Raw genomic sequence first — 20,011 nt, forward strand, 5'->3', positions numbered from 1 at the left:
AGGGCTTCTGTCTTCCTGATGCTTGGCTTACTGCTGTCCATAGGGCTAGCCTATCTTTCCTCAGGGAGTACCCTGAAAACTACTGATTCCCCTCCAGGGTCAACTCCAAACTGTATCAGTTAGCTTTGCTTTGAATAAAAATTGCCAGCCTTGGCAACATGGTGAAACCCAGTCTCCACAAAAAAAAAAAAAAAAAATTAATCTGTTGTGTTGGTGTATGCCTGTAGTCCCAGCTACTGGGCACTGAGGTGGGAGGATCTCTTGAGCCCCCAGGAATTCAAGGCTGCAGTGAGCTGTGATCATGACACTGCACCCCAACCTGGGTGACAGGTTTCAAAAAATTTAAAAAATTGATGCTGCCTTTTAGGAGGCAGTGTAGCAATATATCTTGAAATTTTAAGAAAATTCACATACTGTTTGAACCAGCAATTCAACTGCTAGAAATGTACTTTTATGGATATATTTTCAAATGCTTGCCAAACTATATGTATGTACAAGAATATTAATAATAGCTTTGTAATAGCAAAACACTGAGAACAACCTAAATGTAATACAGGATTTAAAAAAAATACAGAGATGGTTCCTCCCTAACAAAGAAAGAATTGGCTTTGTTGAAAAGAATAACCTAGATCTGTATGTGGCTAACTTTTTTTTGTGCTCTGGGTCTCCATTGGATTTGGTAAAAACTGTAGTACTAGAATATGATTGCCCCTGAGATGAAGCTGCTGGAGCATATGGTTGAGCTAAAGGTGCTGTCTGTTCTCTGGAACAGAAAGAGCAAGAGTGTGGCTTCAAAGAGTATAGGTTACAGCAGGCCGTATAGAGGAGGCCTCTTGCCTCAGGGTCAGCTCCTGCCTGTTTACCCTGTTCTAGAGGTTGAATATGCTGTGATATGCAGTGCATGCTTTATTTATGCCCTTGGGTCTCCACTTATGATTGGGATAGGTCTCTGTTTTTCTGTTTCTGACTTGGCTGTCCTAGGCACTTAGGACACTTCATTTGAACTCCTTCCTGGCCGATGACTTTTCACTGTCCACCTGCTTTAGCCCCTTCACACCTTCACTACCATGAGCTTTCCCTCTGTCATCCCAGCTACCATGGTTCAGTCCAAGTCATCTCTCACTGCACTGTGGGAACAGCCATCTGACTAACTCTTCACCCCAAAGCTGGATAAGTGGCTATATAATATGGGAGGCTTTCAGTGGACTTCGATTTGGGTGAGCTTTTGCTGCCCTCTTCTGGTCTCTAGTTGCTATAGCCGGCAGCTGCTGCTAATTAACTTTTTCTACTTTGATTTGTGTTAACATTTCTGGGTGAAACTGCTTATGCTGATTGTTTTGCAGTAGTAGATCAAGTTGTAGCATGCTTGTAGATACTGCGTAGCCTAAATGCTGTTCAGCCAATATACCTTTTCCCTCAGTGCAGCTTTATCTTTTTTTTGTTGTTTTTTTGTGGTTTTTTTGTATTTTTGGTGGAGATGGGGTTTCATCATGCTGCCCAGGCTAATCTCAAACTCCTGAGCTCAAGTGATCTGCCTGCCTCAGCCTCCCAAAGTGCTGGGATTGCAGGCGTGAGCCACTGCGCCCGGCCCAGTGCAGCTTTATGTTGTTCAGTCCTTTTAGCTGGTTTTGGAGGAAGAAAGGAAACTTAGGGATGACAGCAAAGCTAGCTTCAGGGAAAATTTTGAAATTTATCTTTTTGCATCCCTTTTCCTCTCTTTTCATTGCCCACTTTCCGTTGTTCCCGTACTTCATTTTTCCTTGGGAATTTACCAAGCGAGAAACGTACAATCAACCACTGCTGTGAAATATTTACATATCATTAATTGAACTATTTATTAAGCACATGGTATGTGCTAACCCCTTGCCAGATTTGGTAAGACTTAGTCCTTGGCTTCAAGAAGTTTACTATTTATTGGGCAGAAGTGTCAAGTAAATACAAAGTTGGAAGGCAGAATGATTAATGCTATTTTAGAACACACAGGAGAGGCCACTAACTCGGCAATAGAGATTGAGGTTGTTGGAGTGAGATTATAGTAGGGATACTTGGATGTGGATGTGATGGCAAAACAGCACTGACAGTGTTAACCAATGAGAAACTGCCTTCTCATTAGTAGAGGTCCAGAACTTCCAGCAGGTAAGCCATTCTTTACCCAGCACCTCCTTTGACATTTCTTTCCATGTGAATGGTTCTTCAGCATTTGGACAAGTGGTTCTTTATCTGTAGCTGTTGAATCATGCCTTTCAATGCCTTAAAATAGGAGATGGTCCTCTTTCCATTTTTGTGCATTTTCCGTCATCCATTCTTCCCCCCAACATCAGTGTCAGTGATATACAAACAAAGCAGAACTGAGACTTGAGGAGCTTACAGTTTAACAGGAGGAAACAGATATTTGATAAATGCTGTAAGGCATTATGATACAAGTATGTAGAGGGATAAGGAGGACAGCCTGTAACCCCATAGTCACCTTTTTTGTAAAAAGATCCTTCAGATAACCATTATTTTAGATATTCCTTGATGTCTAGAAATGCAAAACTGGTCACAAAAATAAACTATATTTACCATTTGACAGACTATTAACTAGCACTTATTTAAATTTATGATTATTGTTTAGTGTGTTTTAAAATGTATTTGTAGCAACGGTACCCTTCAAATTCACAAGATTGGGAAATGGTTTTCTAGAAGCAGATAGTGAATTTCAGAATGAGGTCTTTCTTATATATATACCCTAAGATTACAGTTGTTTTGCCTTAGTTAGAAATAAAGAAAAAACAGGACATCTAAGGAAATTTAACTCCAAGTCCAATTAGCCAACCGGCAAATTTTCCCAAACATTTAAAGAAGGCATTAACACCAGTCTTAAAGAAACACTTCTAGGGCCGGGCGCGGTGGCTCACGCTTGTAATCCCAGCACTTTGGGAGGCCGAGGCGGGCGGATTACAAGGTCAGGAGATCGAGACCATCCTGGCTAACACGGTGAAACCCCGTCTCTACTAAAAATACAAAAAATTAGCCGGGCGTGGTGGCGGGCGCCTGTAGTCCCAGCTACTCAGAGAGGCTGAGGCAGGAGAATGGCGTGAACCCGGGAGGCGGAGCTTGCAGTGAGCCGAGATTGCGCCACTGCATTCCAGCCTGGGCGACAGAGCGAGACTCCATCTCAAAAAAAAAAAAAAAAAAAAAAAAAAAACACTTCTAGAGAATAGAAAGCAAGCCAGTACTCCCTGATTCATTTTCTGAAGCTAGCATAAGTCTTTGTAACAAAACTTGACAGGGACATTACAAAAAAGGAAAATTACAAGTAATGTCACTCAACACAGAAGCAAAAATCTAAACAAACCAAATCAACCATTTAGAGCAATACAGTAAGCCTAAAATGGGCTGATTAGGAATGTGAATTCCTAACACCCCCAAACCAATCAAATTCACGTATTAACAGAAAAGTCACATGATTAACTTGTAGATACAGAAGTTTTTCATAAAATCAAACATCCATTTATTAATTTTTTTTTTTTTTTTTAAGAGACAGAGTCTCTCTCTGTTGCCCAGGCTGGAGTGCAAAGGCACGATTTCAGCTCACTGCAACCTCCACCTCCTGGGTTCAAGTGATTCTCCTGCCTCAGCATCCCAAGTAGCTAGGAGTACAGCCACGTGCCACATGCCTGGCTAATTTTTTGTAGTTTTTAGTAGAGATGGCGTTTCACCATGTTGGCCAGGCTGGTCTCCTGACCTCAGGTGATCAGCCTACCTTGACCTCCTAAAGTGCTGGGATTGCAGGCGTGAGCCACTGCACCTGGCCCATGTATAAATTTTTAATATATTAGAAATAGTAGAGAACTCCTTTAATTTTCTAAAGGGGTCTTAAAAGAAAAACTACAAACACCGTACTTAAATATTAAATATCGACAGTTTTTCAGTTGAGGTTTGGAATAAAACAAAGCTGTCTGGTTAGCACTGTACTAGAGGTCGTTGCCAGTGCACTAAGACAAGAAAATGAGTATATGTTGGAAAGAAAGAAATGGAACAGCCAGTATTTTCTGCCAAGTAGACAAGGATATAAACAGAATTGTGTGTATAGAAAACTCAAAAGAACTGAGATAAACTATTAGAATTAATAATTGAATTATATTAACAAACCTAGAATAAACCTAAGAACTAAAATGTGCAAGACCTTGACAGAAAACTATGAAGCATTATTGAAAGAATTAAAGACTCAAGTAAATAGCTTATAGATTGCTATCTTTACAATATTTAATCTTCCTATATTCCTTAATTCATTTCTAGATCTAATGCAGCCCAAGAAAATCCCAGCAATTTTACCTTTTTCCTTGTCTTTTTTTCTTTCCTTCTTTTGAAATAATTTGATTCTAAAATTCCTATGGAAATGTAAAAGGCCAGAGATAATGTAGACACTCTGAAGGACAACCTGCTGTAACAGATGAAAGGAAGTCTTATAAAGCTGCAGTAATGACAATGGTGTGGATCAGCACAGGGATAAAGAGAACAGTGCAACAGACTACTGAACCCAGAAACAAACTCATGCATATGTGGCCACAGTTTTTTAAACAAAGGAGCAGTTGGCAAGTCTTTTTCAGTATATGATGCTGTGTCAAGTAGATGTCCGTATGGGGAAGGGGGCACTTGATTCCCACCTCACCAACACCAAAAATCAATTCCAGGTGATGTGTAGATCTAAATGGAAAAGAGAAAATAATAAAAATTCTAAGGAGATAATATAGGTAAATGTCTTTATGACCCAAGTGAAGGGAAATATTTCCTCTTTTTTTTTTTTTTTTTTTTTTTTTTTTGAGATGGAGTCTCGCTCTGTTGCCCAGGCTGGAGTGCAGTGGCGCAATCGCAGCTCACTGCAAGCTCTGCCTCCCGGGTTCACGCCATTCTCCTGCCTCAACCTCTCTGAGTAGCTGGGACTACAGGCGCCTGCCACCACGCCCGGCTAATTTTTTGTATTTTTAGTAGAGACGGGGTTTCACCATGGTCTCGATCTCCTGACCTTGTGATCCACCCGCCTTGGCCTTCCAAAGTGCTGGGATTACAAGCGTGAGCCACCGCGCCCGGCCGGGAAATATTTCTTAAACAGGATAATAACAGCAACTAGAAACACAAACCTGAAACCATTAACTATGAAGATTTAAAGATGGGAGAAATTAATGGTGTATTTTTGTGTTCTGTTAGGAATAATCCAATAAAGAGAAAAACATGATGGTATAAAAGAGAATTTGTAGAGTCACATTCTTTAAAAGGTGAAAAGTGGGTGAGATTTAGCATTGAAGAATAGGCTGAATTTGTTCAGTAGGTGATCAGTTCTAAAATCCTATGCAGTTTTTTATAGTGGCTGCTGTTATTCCCATGTATTAGAATGGCAGAACACCAGAGTAAACAATCTCATTGAATAACTACCAGAACCATCTGAAGGAACTTCAGCATTTTCCTGTTCAGTAAGCAATGTTTTGATATATTTTTATTTTAAAATTGAAAGGACTCAAATGACTTCGGTAGCTCTGGAATAAGTAGTCCTTTACAATTTTCACTTTTGTCAAGAAAACCAGTTTTTTAAAGGGCAGCCTGAGAGTCAGAATTCTCAAAAAGCTCTTGCCAAAAGCACCTTTTCTTACAAATGCTGTACTGTCCCGTAGCCCTGTGTGGCTTTAAAAACTGATCCTGGACAATTCATTAATTGGACTAGCCACATTTCAAGTGCTCAGTAGCCACATGTCACTAGCTAGTGGCAGCCTTTTCGATGGGGCAGATGTAGAATATTTTTGTCATTGCAGAAAGTTCTATTAGTTCTACAATGGGACTTTCCACCTTTGTGGACAGACACCAAATAAAATTTTAGCTGGACTGTAGTTAAGTGACTGCTGTGGTATAACTTTAACCCCTGCCATATTAGGTGTCAAAGGTGGCCCATCACTTTAAAAGCCTGCCTACTCTTTGGGTGTTTACTTGCATGGCTTAAGATTTTCTGGTTAAGAAATGAATTAGAGGCTGTGCATGGTAGTTCACACCTGTAATCCCAGCATTCTGGGAGGCCAATATGGGAGGACTGCTTGAGCCCAGGAGTTAGAGACCAGCCTGGGCAACATAGTGAGACCTGTCTCTACAGAAAATTAAAAATTTAGCCTGGACTGCCTGAGCCCAGGAGTTTGAGACTGCAGTGAGATGTGATCCAGCCATTGCACTCCAGCCTGGGTGACAGAGCACCGTGTCTCAAAATAAAAAAAAATTTAAAAAAAGAAATTTAAAACTATCCAACCTAGGGTTGTGACAGCATTGTTGAAGATCCGCAACCATTTGAGAGGTTTCAGGAAGCTTGCCTCACAAAAGGTTGGCTGAAGCTCAGAGGGATTTGCTGAAGCTTAGAGGTGAGGAATGCTGGAGGACTGTAATAGATCTTTGCTGCTGAGTTCAGCACTTGAGGAATCTGCCTCTTATAATTAGACAGCCCCCAAATGTAACTTCCCTTCCCTTTCCTGATGTTCTTCTTCCCTTTCCCCTCTCTTCACATAGTCCTATCCAAGCTTGGAGGAAAAGCTACTTCAGGGTGGTCTGCGTTATGTAAGGAAGATTTTTTTTTTTTAGCTTAGATTCTGGTGGAAGATCTGTAATTGCAAGGCGAATTCACAGTAGATTGCGATTTGTGAGGGATACAGAGGATAGAAAATAGGATACATTGGATAAACTTAAAGGTATGGTTGGCACTTTACCTTGAAATGAAAAAAAAAAAATTTAGATGTGATCATCTCCAAACTGGCTGCTTCGGGAGAGAGCCAGCCAGCTGGTTAACTGGGTTACATAATTCGAGTATGGGTTTGGGGTGGATATGTTCATAGGGACCTAATACCTCTTTCCAGCTTCTCTTTGTTTGTCCTGGAATTCCAAAACCTGTGACGTTATTGCTGGAACTTTGATTCAGCAGTTGCTAAACACCTACTCTTGTGTTTCTGGCACTAGGCTTGGGCCTTGGGTTTACACAGTCCCAACAGCATCTGGGTGCTCAGTCTGATATGGGAGACAAGTGTACATAAATAATTACCATATAATGTTGTTCATAAAGAGAATGTCCAAGGTCCAGAAGGTCCTGAAACAACATTTAGTCTGATTTCCCCCATTTTCTACTGGTTGCAGCTGAGGCCCAGAGAGGGAAAGAGAGACTGGTTTAAGTAATGCCAAAAGAACTAGAACCTGAGAACCCGAGTTTTCTGTTGACTGGTCCTTAATAATTTTACTTTACCACCCTAAAATATGACCACCATCCTTGCGGGAAACATCTGATTGCTGCTTTAAAAAGCCCACCCCTTCCATGATGTCCTCTTGACTGCCCTCTCTCCTTAACTCTGATACCACTTTACTATTTTTACTTGTGTGGATTGTGCTTTTGTGGAAATTTTTATTTCCTCTCTTGTATCGTGATTATCAGGACAGGAGCCAAGCCGGCTTCAATCTTTGTCCTTATTTCCCCTCCCCAAGCGACATCTGAACAACTGTCACACTTAACGAAGCCTCGGACAAGTTGGGTTCGAACCTGTTTGCTTGCTGCATTGAGAGACACCTTTGTGTACTGCAATAAAAATTCCTACTTTTCGGGCCACGTGAATGCATTTATGCTGTAAGAACTACGTGAGGTTAGTTACTGTTTGATTGCGGAGTTTTGTAGGTAGGAGGCACGGAACAGTAGCAACAATTTACTAAGAAAATTTGTAGGAATTGGAACAGGGCCCTGGGGTCCGCAGGGGGGGCGGGCTGGGGCGGGGCTGCGCAGTGGTGCTGCGCGCGGAGCTCTGTTGCCGGAACTAGTCCGAGTCGTGCGTCGGGCCGCGCGCAGCCCCGCCCCGCCCCCTTCTTCCTCGGGGTGGAAACAAAGGGGGCTCGGCGCGCGGTGCGGAGCCTAGGGGAAAAGGGAGGAGCCCTCCGGCGGTCTGGCGCGCTGGGCTCGCTAGGTTTGTGCTGGCGAAGGGACGGGGTGGGACGGGCGACCCGGACCCAAGAAGTGGGAGGGTCGCGCGTGTCGCGGCCTAGCGGCGAGGGGAGTCGCCTGCGCGCGCAGCGGAGGCCAGTGCGCCGGCGCGCAGCGAGCCCGGGTCTGTGATCGCAGAGGCGGGGTGCGGCGGGGCGGGGCCGGGCCGGGCCAGGCCGGGCCCCTAGTGCGGTGTTGCAGGACTGGGCCGAGGCTCGGGCGGTTGGGGTGCGGGGGCGGAGAGGATGGAGCCTCCAAGGCGTTAGGCGACTCTCATCTCTGGGCGTGCAGCCGTCGTTTCCTGGCGCGGCCCGTGTGATGGTGCCGGGAGGAAGGAAGCGCAGTGATAGTGCCTCAGTTGGAGCCGGGGTTCCGGGGGTGAGGAGGCCCGCGGACGGCGGATCTGGCGAGCTGGCCGCGGGCTGGGCGAGCAGTCACAATAGGAGGCGGCGGCCCAGCGAGGAGCCGCGGGAGCTGCCCGGCAGGGCGGAGCCTCCCCTTGCAGGTACTGGCCGCCGCGGCCGTTGGCTGCAGCGCGAGGGCGGGACGGGCTGCGGGCCGTTGAGAGCCTGCGGGGCCGCGCCCGAGTCTTGGGCTAAGGTTTGGCTCGGCCGCCCGGCGCTCTTTGTTCCCGCGGTGGCGAGGAGGCGCGGTCTCAGCTCGCGGAGCCGCCGGCCCTCTGCCCTGCAGATGGCCTCGCTCTCTCGCTCCCTCCCTTTTTGCCGAGACGCAGGTGAAATGATGTCACCCAGGACAACGCGGAACCCGGTCGAAAGGGTCCTCTCTGGCGTCCTTCTACTTCCGTGGGTTTCTGGACAGGCTGCGTTTTGTTCTCAGGAGATGCAAGTTCTTTCAGGGCTGAAGCGTGAGAGAGGTTGGTTTTTGAAACGGGAGTATTTCAGGTTATTGAGGTCCAAAAAAAATAAAGTTTTTGTTTACGTCTGTATGGCTTGTAAGGTACGGTATTTTTCTTTGTGTTGCAAAAATGATGTATGCTATTATTCAGTAAAAGTTGGGTATGCTATTTATACCGTAAGTAGAAACACACACATGTAATTATCGCCACCATCATATGAATTTGCCATTTCTTTTTTCTTAAGCGGTGGACTTAACGTATGAAAACTTAAATGTACACAAAGCTCATAATACAGTTGTTACCTTAGAGTTGCAAGTCTGCTGTATCTTGTTTGGCCTTGATTGCGAGTGCTGTTGAACATTTACCATAAATTTCTTTCAATAGCAAACAAACCTTGTATGTAGGCTTTTAAAAAAATTCCCTTTTATAGGGACAGTTGAAATCGAAGTAAAATTGTTCCTATCTTCAGGGAACACCGTCTAATGGAAGAAATAGAACTTTTGTAGAGGTAACAATACGAAACCAAATACATATAGATGTCAGATCAGGTGTGGGAAGCTGGGACACACTTGGAATAAAAAGATGAAATTTCTGACTGGAAGTTTACCTGGGAATTGTGTCACTTCACATACCCCTTTCTCTGGGGTTTATAAATGTATATTTAAGATATGGTATATTTCACCTTTTGCGAACCTACTAATCATACATTGTTCATTCAATTTTAAGTTGATTTTTATGATATTTCTGTAAGACTTATTTCTAAGAGATTTGAAGGCCTTAGAGCCTATAGTTGAATAAGTTTTGCCACAGACTCGTCATGTGGGCCTCAGGCTGTCATCCGTAAAATATAAAAAAAGTTGGACTTAAATAATCTGTGGGTTTTCCACCTCTGACTTCGTCTGTGATTCTAGAAGGTAGTTCGTATTTCCATACTTGTTGGGCTTTATATACCCATCTTGTTTTTATAGTTAAATTGTCAAGTATTACTCTGGGTGAATATTGAGAATTTTCTCTACTAAAATAACCTAATTTTTGATGAAGAGTAAACAAGATAGCATAGTCAGACATAACTGAATCTGTTAGCATCATAATGTAGAGTGTAGATCTGTTGTCTCTCTGTCGACAGCATTGGATGAGGCTTTTAGTTAATTCATGTTACATTCCCAGGCTTTCTGTTTGTGCTCACTTTTCTTTTTTTGAGGCTATGAGTGGAAATTGTGGGTGAGAAATTCTTATGATAAAAGTTTCTGAAATGATTAGGTACTTGATCAATATGGAAAGATTATTGGTCAAGATTATGTCTTCTAGTTTATTCCACCTATTTCTCTGTACTACCTCTAGTTTGGTTTAGGCCACCACCATTTTGTAATTCATCTTGCTGGAAAGGTAGTTCTTAATTAGTCTTGATTGTTGCATTGTGTTTGTTTTGGTTTTCCTGCTAAGAAAACATGTCAGACAGTTTTCACTTCCATTTTACTCTACTTAACTCATAGCCTTTTCTCTGGAAAGAGCGAACAGATTGTAAACATGGATTTGAACAGTATAGTTCTTGTCTAGTTCCTTCATCAGCAAACGTTAATACGACGTTATCTAGAGGAGATAAAGCATTAATACTTGAACTCTATATAGTAAATTAATGAGAGAAATTTAGAATAAACAGATGAAGAAGAGGGGTCATGTACACACAGTCTCTTTTCCCAAATCTTACATCTTTCATTTAAAAAAATTTTTTTTTAATTTTAGTTTTTCCAGAAACGGGTTTTGCTATGTTGTCTATTCTGGACTCGAACTTCTGGGCCCAGGTGATCCTCCTTTCTTGGCCTCCTGAGTAACTAGGACTACAGGTGTTTGCCATGGAGCCTGCCTGCCTTAGATCTTTCCCTTATTTAAGGATCTGAACTTTTTACCTCTTGCTTCTGTCTAGGTTATGGAGCCCTATTATCCTCTTGTAGTTCCTGTTATTAATTGTCCCTCACTGGACTGAGTCGCTTTAAGGGTAAGGACTGTTTCTTTTTCCCATTTTGTAGTCGCAGCATCCAGCATATGGCAGGCAAGCAATAAATATTTGAATTATGATTGTTATTTAGTACAATCATAACTCAATCATACCTCTTTTTTTCCCACTATCGTAAAACCCACAATTATTGTGTAAGTAATTATATGTGTGTGCGCCGTATGTGTTTGGAGAGAGGGAGGGGGAGAGAGCGTATAAAATTTTTTATTGGTTTGGACTTTTGTGGTCTAGATATTTTTCACATCTGTGTAATTCTTTTTGGTAACTAACCTAAGTAAAACGATTTTAGACATACTTCTTAGAGGGGAGAAAAATCTTTGTGTAGGCAAATCTAGATTTTGGAAGGGAAGGAAAGAAAAGTTTATTTAAAATATGTAACTCTTATTTTTCTTACCCTTTATTTCTGCATTCTCTGTGTAATGGATAGAGGATTTCTTTAGTTGCATCTGTTTTCTTTTCCCTTTTCCTTCTTTTTCATCACCTTATGGGATTGTGGACTGCGGAAAGGAAGTAGGGGAGCCTTAGGCTATTTTCACAGACCCTTTTTCTGCTATGCTCTCAGAAAGAGATGGGTCCAGTTTGTTTGCCTAAACTCAAGAGTGGGAACAATAATTTCTTTTTAGAAATGATTGTCCCGGTGCTGGGCAGTAATGAACATCCTCACCCACATAGTACCAGTCCTTGAATGGTTTTTCCTAATACTGCCTATTAGCTTTTCAAAATTATTTTTTAGGTCAGACATGGTGGCTCACGCCTGTAATCCCAGCACTTTGGGAGGCCGAGGTTGGTGGATCACCTGAGGTCAGGAGTTTGAAACCAGCCTGAATAATATGATAAAATCCTGTCTCTACTAAAAATACAAGAAAATTAGTCGGGTGTGGTGGCCAGCACCTGTAATCCGCTACTCTGGAGGCTGAAGCAGGAGAATTGCTTGAACCCGGGAGGTGAAGGTTGCAGTGAGTCAGGATCGTGCGAGTCAGGATTGCGCCACTGCACTCCACCCTGGGCAACAAGAGCGAAGCTCCGTCTCAAAAAAAAAAAAAAAAAAAAAAAAAAAAAAAAAATATATATATATATATATATATATATATAATATATACACACATACACACACACACACCTATGCACACACACATATATATATGAAAAGCAAATTGTGACCATTGTGTAGTGATAGAATTTTATTTTTTATTCCTTTCAGTCTTTTTCATGTGTCATTTGTGTATGAGAATTGTTGAAGCTTAGAGATGAATGACTTAGAAATTTTGTCTTGGATCTCTAAGGGTAATAACACCTCAGAGGGTCAGTTCTATCCAGTGTTTGGACCTCAGTTTTCCAGAACCAGGCTCTCGATTTTTTTTTTTTTTAAAGGAGCTTTGTTGAGTTACGTTTTATATACCATAAAATTCACTCCATTCAATTAGATTTTTTTTGTTACATTTTGAACATTTCTGTCGTCCCCCAAAGATCCCTGTGCCCATCCAGGCCTGCCTTTTGCATAACTCCAAGCGTGCACAGTCCCATTCCTGCTTGCAGTGTTCTCTCCTGGACCAGCTTTGAAGAATGCCATCCGGGACTTTGAGTACCCCTGCTCCACACTGTCAAAATCCTTTAAGAGAACTCTGCTTCCAGAAAACAAAAGCCAAGGAAACAGATTTGTTTTAGGCCCAGTGATAGAACTCTTCTCAAAGGAAAGGTGACATTTAGGTCTAGTTTATTCTCCGAACAGGGAAAAAAAATCCTAGAAGGAGCACAGCATGCATCAGTAGTAGCTCAATGATTTATTCTGCCTCAGTAGGATGGGGTGGACTTACTGGGCAACCACAGACTTCATTTAATGGTAACTGCAGGTGAGTGCATCAGATCTCTTCCTTGATCAAAGCTTTTAGCTTGTCTCATTGCCAACCAGATTTCTAAGAAACTTGTTACACAAATCAGAAAGGCAGGCTGTTACATCATTTGCTTACAGTGTGGAAGATTATTCTTTTAATAAATAGTTGAATGCCTGCCATGTGCCATGTACTCTTCTAGGTGTTAGTGACATTGTGCTGAACAAGACATGGAGCTTACACATGTTCTCCTGAGGGTATTATGCTCAAGTCACCTCATTGATTTGGCTGCTCTTTAATCTTTATAGGGAGTTCTCTGTTTTTCTTCCTAATATTCCAAGATAACTTTTTTCTTGAATTTATGAAGTCCTGTTTATATTTAACCCTACCTTATGATCATAGCATTTAAATAATTTTTCCCTCCCCCAAGTAGTAGTGTTTCTGGTTGCTACTTTTTAATGGCTGCATAGTTGAAGCAAGTGTACCGTAATTTTACTTAGCAAATATTTGTTAAACATTTAGGTTGCTTCTAGTTACCTTTTAAATTGTCACTATTATTGTGCTGTGGTGACCGTATTCATGCATATGGCTTTTCTCATATTTTGGTATATAACCTGATAATTTGTCAGTTTAAATATTAGAGATTCAAACATGTTTTTTAAACTATTAATAAAATCTACCTAATTACTTCCAAGAGATTAACAGTTGCCATCATGGAAGTGGTGAGAATATTTGGAGTTTTGGATTTGACTTTATTTTACAGATACCCAGACTTGTAGCTAGAGGTGACACTAAGCACCTGACTCCTCATCTAATGTTTTGTTTTCGTCTTTTATATTAGGCTGTGATTTTAGTGCTTTTGACCGACCAGTTGGTATGCTGAAGAATGCTCTGTGGGCCTTTGTGAACACCTTATTTTGTAGAAGTACATTATGTCATACTGGCTTAGAAGTCATGTAACTGTATCCTCTCTCTCACTTTTACTGAAGAAAAAAAAAAAAGAAATGAACGAAGAAGGATGCTGTTGTCAGAAGCAATTTTAAATGTTTTGGGACAGTGTCTTGTCCTAAGTGCTAATTTTAGTGCGATAATTACTAATAATGCCTGCAGTCTCCAAGAAAAGTTAAATTGTTGGTTATGTTACCGAAACACAGAATGGCCAGATTAAACAAAGGATGTCCTAAAATAGTAGTGTTGATGCTTAAAAGGTTAAACTGTTTTCTGTAAACTTTAGTTTTGTGAAATAGGGTTTTCTTAGTTATGCTTAATGAATTAGTCGATATTTATGGAAATAGACATTAAACATGGTAAGTTTTGGGAGTTGCAGACTTAATCTAGTCTCAGGATGTTTCCTTGGCAGGACTTTTTAAATACAGTTTGCATTCTGAGAGAAAGCCAGAGTTACCAAATCTGTAATGCTGAACAGTTGCCAGCCTAGATAAAAATTATATCAGTTTTCAGGAAACAAGTTTATTTTTAAGTACTAAAAATGGTTTTAAATAGGCCTGGTGGAATAGTTGATACATACTAATCAAACTAGATTATAAAAAAGAATGTTACTTTAAAGTAGAAGGTGGTTTTGTGGGTTGATTATGAACCTTAGAATTTGATAGACTTGAGTTCAGATTATGGTTTTGATATTTCTGAGGTGTGTGACTTTAAGCAAGTCTGTTAAACCTGGTGTTCAGTGTATAAAGATGGGAGAGCCCAGTTCAGTTTCTGGCATGAAGCTAGCTATTACCAGATTGAGGCTTTAAAACCTGCTATACTGCTTAAATAAAAATGTGTTAATTTTTATGTCTTTTGTAATCAAATCAGTGTAGCCAGAATTCTGGAGAAGAAACTTTTTTTCACTGTGGTACAATAATTTTTATTCAAGTTATATACATACACATTGTGTTTTCTGTAACAAATTACTACAAATTTATTTGTTTAAAACACAAATATTTCCTCACAATTTCCACGAATCAGGAGTCCTGGTATGGGTTAGCTGCTGGGCCCCCTGTCCAGGGTCTTACCTTGCAGGAGCTGTGATTTCTTTCTTTTCTTTTCTTTTCTTTTTTTTTTTTTTTTTGAGACAGTCTTGCTCTGTCGCCAGGCTGGAGTGCAGTGGCGCGATCTCGGCTCATTGCAACCTCCACCTCCTGGATTCAAGTGATTCTCCTGCCTCAGCTTCCCAAGTGGCTGGGACTACAGGTGTGCGCCACCACGCCCAGCTAATTTTTGTATTTTTAGTAGAGATGGGGTTTAATCATTTTGGCCAGGATGGTCTCTATCTCTTGACTTCATGATCTGCCCACCTCGGCCTCCCAAAGTGCTGGGATTACAGGCGTGAGCCACCGTACCCAGCCCAGAGCTGTGATTTCATCCGTGTCTCCTTCCAAGTTCACTAGTAGAATGTGGTTCTTGTGATTATAGGACTGAGGTCCTCCATTTTCTTGCTGGCGGTCAACTGGTGACTGCTTTCAGCTCCTAGAAGCTGCCCTCAAGCTCCTGCCAAATGGTACCTTTTGCCTGCCTTCTCACATCTTAGTCTGAAGAATTGGCAAGAGAATCTCTTGGGAAGGACTCAGTTCTGCTTTCTCTGATTAAGTCATGCCCAGGCTCACCCAGGATAATCTCTCTCTTTAACTTGAATTCACCTTACTTGGAATCTTCGTTACATCTGAACGTCTTTCCTCTTTCGTCATATGATTTTACCTAATCATGGGAATGAAATACATCACATTCACAGCCCTGCCTGCGCACATGGGGAAGGGGGTTGTATAGGAGATGGACACCAGAGGTAATCTTGGGCAACCTATGTATGGCACTGCCTGCCCCATACACACACACACACACACACACACACACACACACACACGCGTGATTTTATTTTACCTAGTAGTAAAATGAAATTGTACCTCGTTTTAATCAAGCCCATCTATGGTTTTGTCCCAGACTTATTTTGAATATAGCTTTTCTCCATTATATTGGTCCATCCTTTTTAAGACAAATGGAGCCTCTGATCAAAGGAAACTATTGTGAGTAGGAGAGGATATGCGTGAAAATTATGGCCACAGGGACCGCGTTGGCCAGTGTTTCATTTGTCTGTGACCAAGATCTTAACATTTCAAAGGAACAAGGAATGAAGGAGAAGAAACATAACCTTGATTTGTCTTTTCCCAGCCAGCTACTTGTACTAGCAATTTTGTAAGACTGCTTTGGGCATGATAGTTGAAGGCAGGATGGCCTTAGGATAACACACTACAAAGGATACATAATGAGCAAATGAGAAGCTTAAGAGGATGCAAAAAGATTTCTACATAAAGAAACAAACCATTTTGAGAGAGCGGCAAAAGCCTTCCTTAGATTGAGTCAGGAATGTGAAATACTCCTTTTTCTATGAAATCTTAACTCTTCACATTAATTCAGAACTCTTACTCCTAATTTTTCCCTGTTTTATGGCCTTTAAACATTGTGTTACAGTTGGCTGCTTGCATCTGGGTTTCAAAAATTGTTAGAATAAGCTTCTTGAGGGTAGGGCCCATGTTTTTATATCTTATTAGATTAACAAATACTTATTTTTAGAAATTGTCTCACCATGTTGACCAGGCTGGAGTATAGTATTGCAGTCATAGCTCACTGTAACCTCAAACTGCTGGGCTCAGGTGAAACTCCTGCCTTAGCCTCCTGAGTAGCTAAGACTACAGGAGTGTGCCAGCATGCCACACTAATTTAATTTTTTTAATTTTTATTTATTTATTTATTTTTTGGGATAGAAATGGGGTTCTCTCTATGTTGTCCAGGCTATTCTTGAGCTCCTGTGCTCAAGCTCTTCTCCCACCAGGGCCTCCCAAAGGGTTGAGATTACAAGTGTGAGCCACTGCATTTGGCCTGTCTGTATTCTTCCTAATGTAATTTTTGGCTTGTAGGAGTCAGTCAGTAAATACGCCTTGATTCAGCAATGCATACTTCTGCGTAATGGTAAAGGATAGTACATTCATGTTTGTAGTACAGGGATCAGAACATTCTATACAGAAAACTAATGAATTCTAAAGTTCCTGTTTTCAAGCGCTTTGTTTTTTACTTCTAGGTGAGTCTTTGGAAGTATTTTTACTCTTACCAGTGGGCACAGTTATCTGTTTACCAGGTCCATAGCAAACCAGAAACAAAATACTATAAAAAGGCTAAGGAAGGTAGGGGGTATTAATATACTAACAGCAGGGATATTAATAGCATTTCATTTTATGATCGGTTTCTGGCTGCTTCCTTACTATCTAGCCATACTAAATGTTTTGCAGTTTCCTGGCTACATTGCTGTCTCTTGGCAGCTACTTCTGCATAGCACCTAGTGCCTAGCGTTACCATAATACTTACATCATGCAGTGATTTACTTTTGTTTGTTTCTTATAGCATATACTTTTTGAAAGTAGGAAACGATGCCTTTGTTTTTGGTTTAATGCCTGTCACCAAATAGATGCTTAAAGGTAGGATTGAGTGAATGAATGAGGCAATGAAACTCTAAAAAGAAGACCATGTTAAAGTATATAACTTTTAGTGTAGGGACAAGAAGGGACCACGAGCCTTAACCCCCCAAGAAGAATTCACTGTCACAGCACAGTGGAACACATTATGTTCATGGTTTTTTTTTTTAATGTTACAGAGTAAGTATATTTACATATGAATTTAAGGGGATTAACCCATAATCAAGTCAAACATTTATTTTTGTTTTTTAGTTTTTGTAGAGACTGGGGCGATCCTCCCACCTTGGCATACCAAAGTGCTGGGATTACAGGTGTGACCACTGCATTGGCCAAATCAAGCATTTGAAACGTGGCAGTCATTTACTTTTGTGCTTATGATTGTGTCCTTTATTCCTTAGGAAGGTCATTAGGTTTGTGTTGAATAGAGCTGAGATTTCTGCAGTCAGATGTATGATTGCTATAGAAAATTTGCCACAACTATTGTTAAATCTGTCATCTTCCTTTGCATGATTATTTGGAAGCTTAACTAAAAAACAGAATGAGAAAAAGTATTAATCTTGGTCCAGGCAAACACTTAACCTTTCTGTACTTAAGATATGTAATTTTACCTTGGGTTTTCTTAGCATGAAGTGTCTGTCCTTTAGGATTTCGGAATTAACACCAACAGAAAAACTTACCAATAGGTATTTGGGAAACAGGAAGGACGTGGTGTTCTTGGGCTGTGCTGTTTTGCCTCCAACAGTTTTTGTAAGAGAGATCCATTGCCAGAGGCAACCTTTGCCCTCTATATGTTTTGATGTTTAACATTAATTTTTAATTTCTTTCCTGTCTTTGCTAGCAGAATCATCAAATTACCTAGAAAATCCAGACTATCCTTCGTAGGCGTGTTTCTCCACATTGGTGCAGCTAGCCATGAACTATCCTTTTCTTCCTCTTTTTCCCAGATGTCTTCCGGGGCCAATTCAGCATCTCTACCTGGCCATCCTAACAAGGTGATTTGTGAAAGGGTGAGACTTCAGAGCCTGTTCCCTCTCCTCCCAAGTGATCAGAACACTACCGTTCAAGAGGATGCTCACTTCAAAGCTTTCTTCCAGGTTCTTATATATTTACCCTTTCCCTACATAGGGCTGAAAGTCACATTCTGCGGTGTTTCTAGGAAGGCTTGAAACAAAATGCCCAATACCGTCTCCTTGTTTTCTGTTGTATGTGGAAATAAGTATTCTTCTTAGAGGACTTCAATATTTTTTCAGCCAGCTTTTCTGACAAATGTTTGTCTTCTTGAGCTACTCAGCTACTGTTAATTATTTGACTAAATATTCTTGTGTTTTGATCTTTTGGTCTTAAATCACTTGTCCTAATAGGTCAAGTTCTGTAGGAAAGTAGAAGATAGTGTGGAATATATGAAGTTGTGTAGGAAAGGAAAAATGAAAGCATGTAAGATGTTCACTAGTTACTTGCTTGGCACCCAGAGTTCGATAGTAACATATATTTCTGAGAGAAAACTTGGTTACTTGTCTTCTTTTACCTGTGGGTAAACATGTGAGTTAAAAAAATTTTTTTAAATATAAAATGAAAACTTGAAAGTAAAGTGTGTAAATGGATTGAAACTCATTAGGTTATTAACAGGATTGCTGGGATCTGCTCATAGAAATCATTGGCTACCAAACTTTCAATCCATATTCCTAGAGAAGCATGTTTTAGTAATGGAAGTCAGTATCGCTGTTACCACAAAAGTTAGGTTACACAATTGCCTCTGAGTGGTAGGATTGCAGGCCAATGTGTATAAACCTGAGGTAGTGAACTAATTGATCATCAAGGCTGGGACTTTTGAATAAGAGCCAGCTCATTTTCTGTTTGTATGAAAGTGAAATCCTTGTGACACATAAAGTTGGAGAGACAAAATTTGGAGGGATAGGTGATCTAGGGCTCTTCAGTCTGGTATTCCTTCTTGGAATTTGTGCCAGGTTCTCTGCTTTGCATGTATTAACTCTTTGTTTTTAGCCCTCACAATAAACTAGTCATTGATGGTTTTTAAGATGTGAAAACAGGCTAAGAAAAGCTCAGTGAGGTGCCTAATCACATATGTAGTTATTTGGCAGAGAAGGGCCTCAAATCTAACTTTAGCTGTATCTTGTCTACTATGTATTTGTGGAAGAATTGGATTTAATACCCTTACTACTGCCACCAATAAAAAGGGTTTTTTTTTTTGGGGGGGGGATACTTTTCTCCATATTCCCTTTGTGTTTTCAAACAATAACTCAATATAAACTTTAATTTCAGAGAGTAGCTGCCGCATGCAATAGATTTAAACTCATGTTGTGAAAACGAAACAAAGTTAGAGCCAGTTGCATTTGAGTGTTGCAGAAAGATGAAATATATTGTTGTTAAATTTTTATTTAAATAGTCTTAATTTGACTTAAGCCTTACTTTCCTTGAACCTTAGAACAAAGCCCTCAGTGAACTTTGGGGCGGGGGTGCAGGGGGATCTAGAAGTTTTTTTTTGCCCAGAAACTGCCCTACCACTGTTCGACATGAAGCAAAGTAGATCTTTCTCACAACTCCTTTGAGATACTGATACCTTCAGCTAGTTGATATCTTTTTAAAAAGGGTGTAATTTGTTAGTTCCAGTTATGCTTCTTATCCTTAAAAACTTAGTTACCACATGGAAAGGAAAACCTACCCAGCCATCTAGTGTCACAAAATTATTCCCTTAATGTGCTCCCTTAATGCTTTCTTCTTGGCTTTCTCCTCAAGTACCTTCTCTCCCAATTCTTTCTACTTTTCCTTCTTTTTAGAATAATCTGTTTTAAACAGATTTACCTGTGTTTTCATTTTTTTCTTAAGGCATCCTCTCTGCTTCCTTTAAACTCCTGT

General features: G+C 40.7%; 1 protein-coding gene across 9 annotated transcripts in view; it reads left to right on the plus strand.

Moving 5' to 3' along the window:
* RNF38 (ring finger protein 38) overlaps nucleotides 1-20,011 on the plus strand; it is a 156,796-nt gene that overhangs the window by 81,780 nt on the left and 55,005 nt on the right. Inside the window, exons 1-2 of one of the 9 annotated variants that reach the window (XM_030817457.1) lie at nucleotides 7,830-7,955; nucleotides 18,082-18,231. The exons of 1 other annotated variant lie outside the window; for it this stretch is intronic. In XM_030817457.1, coding sequence (XP_030673317.1) covers nucleotides 18,082-18,231 — 150 coding nt within the window. In that variant the 5' untranslated portion in view covers nucleotides 7,830-7,955. Of the gene's footprint in view, nucleotides 1-7,804; nucleotides 7,956-8,111; nucleotides 8,478-18,081; nucleotides 18,232-20,011 lie in introns of those variants that run through there. 7 more of the 9 variants (XM_030817459.1, XM_003263333.3, XM_030817458.1 and 4 more) reach the window with 7 other exon arrangements.

This window comes from Nomascus leucogenys, chromosome 8 (genome assembly GCF_006542625.1).
Source record: "Nomascus leucogenys isolate Asia chromosome 8, Asia_NLE_v1, whole genome shotgun sequence".
NCBI classification, from domain to species: Eukaryota; Metazoa; Chordata; class Mammalia; order Primates; family Hylobatidae; genus Nomascus; species Nomascus leucogenys.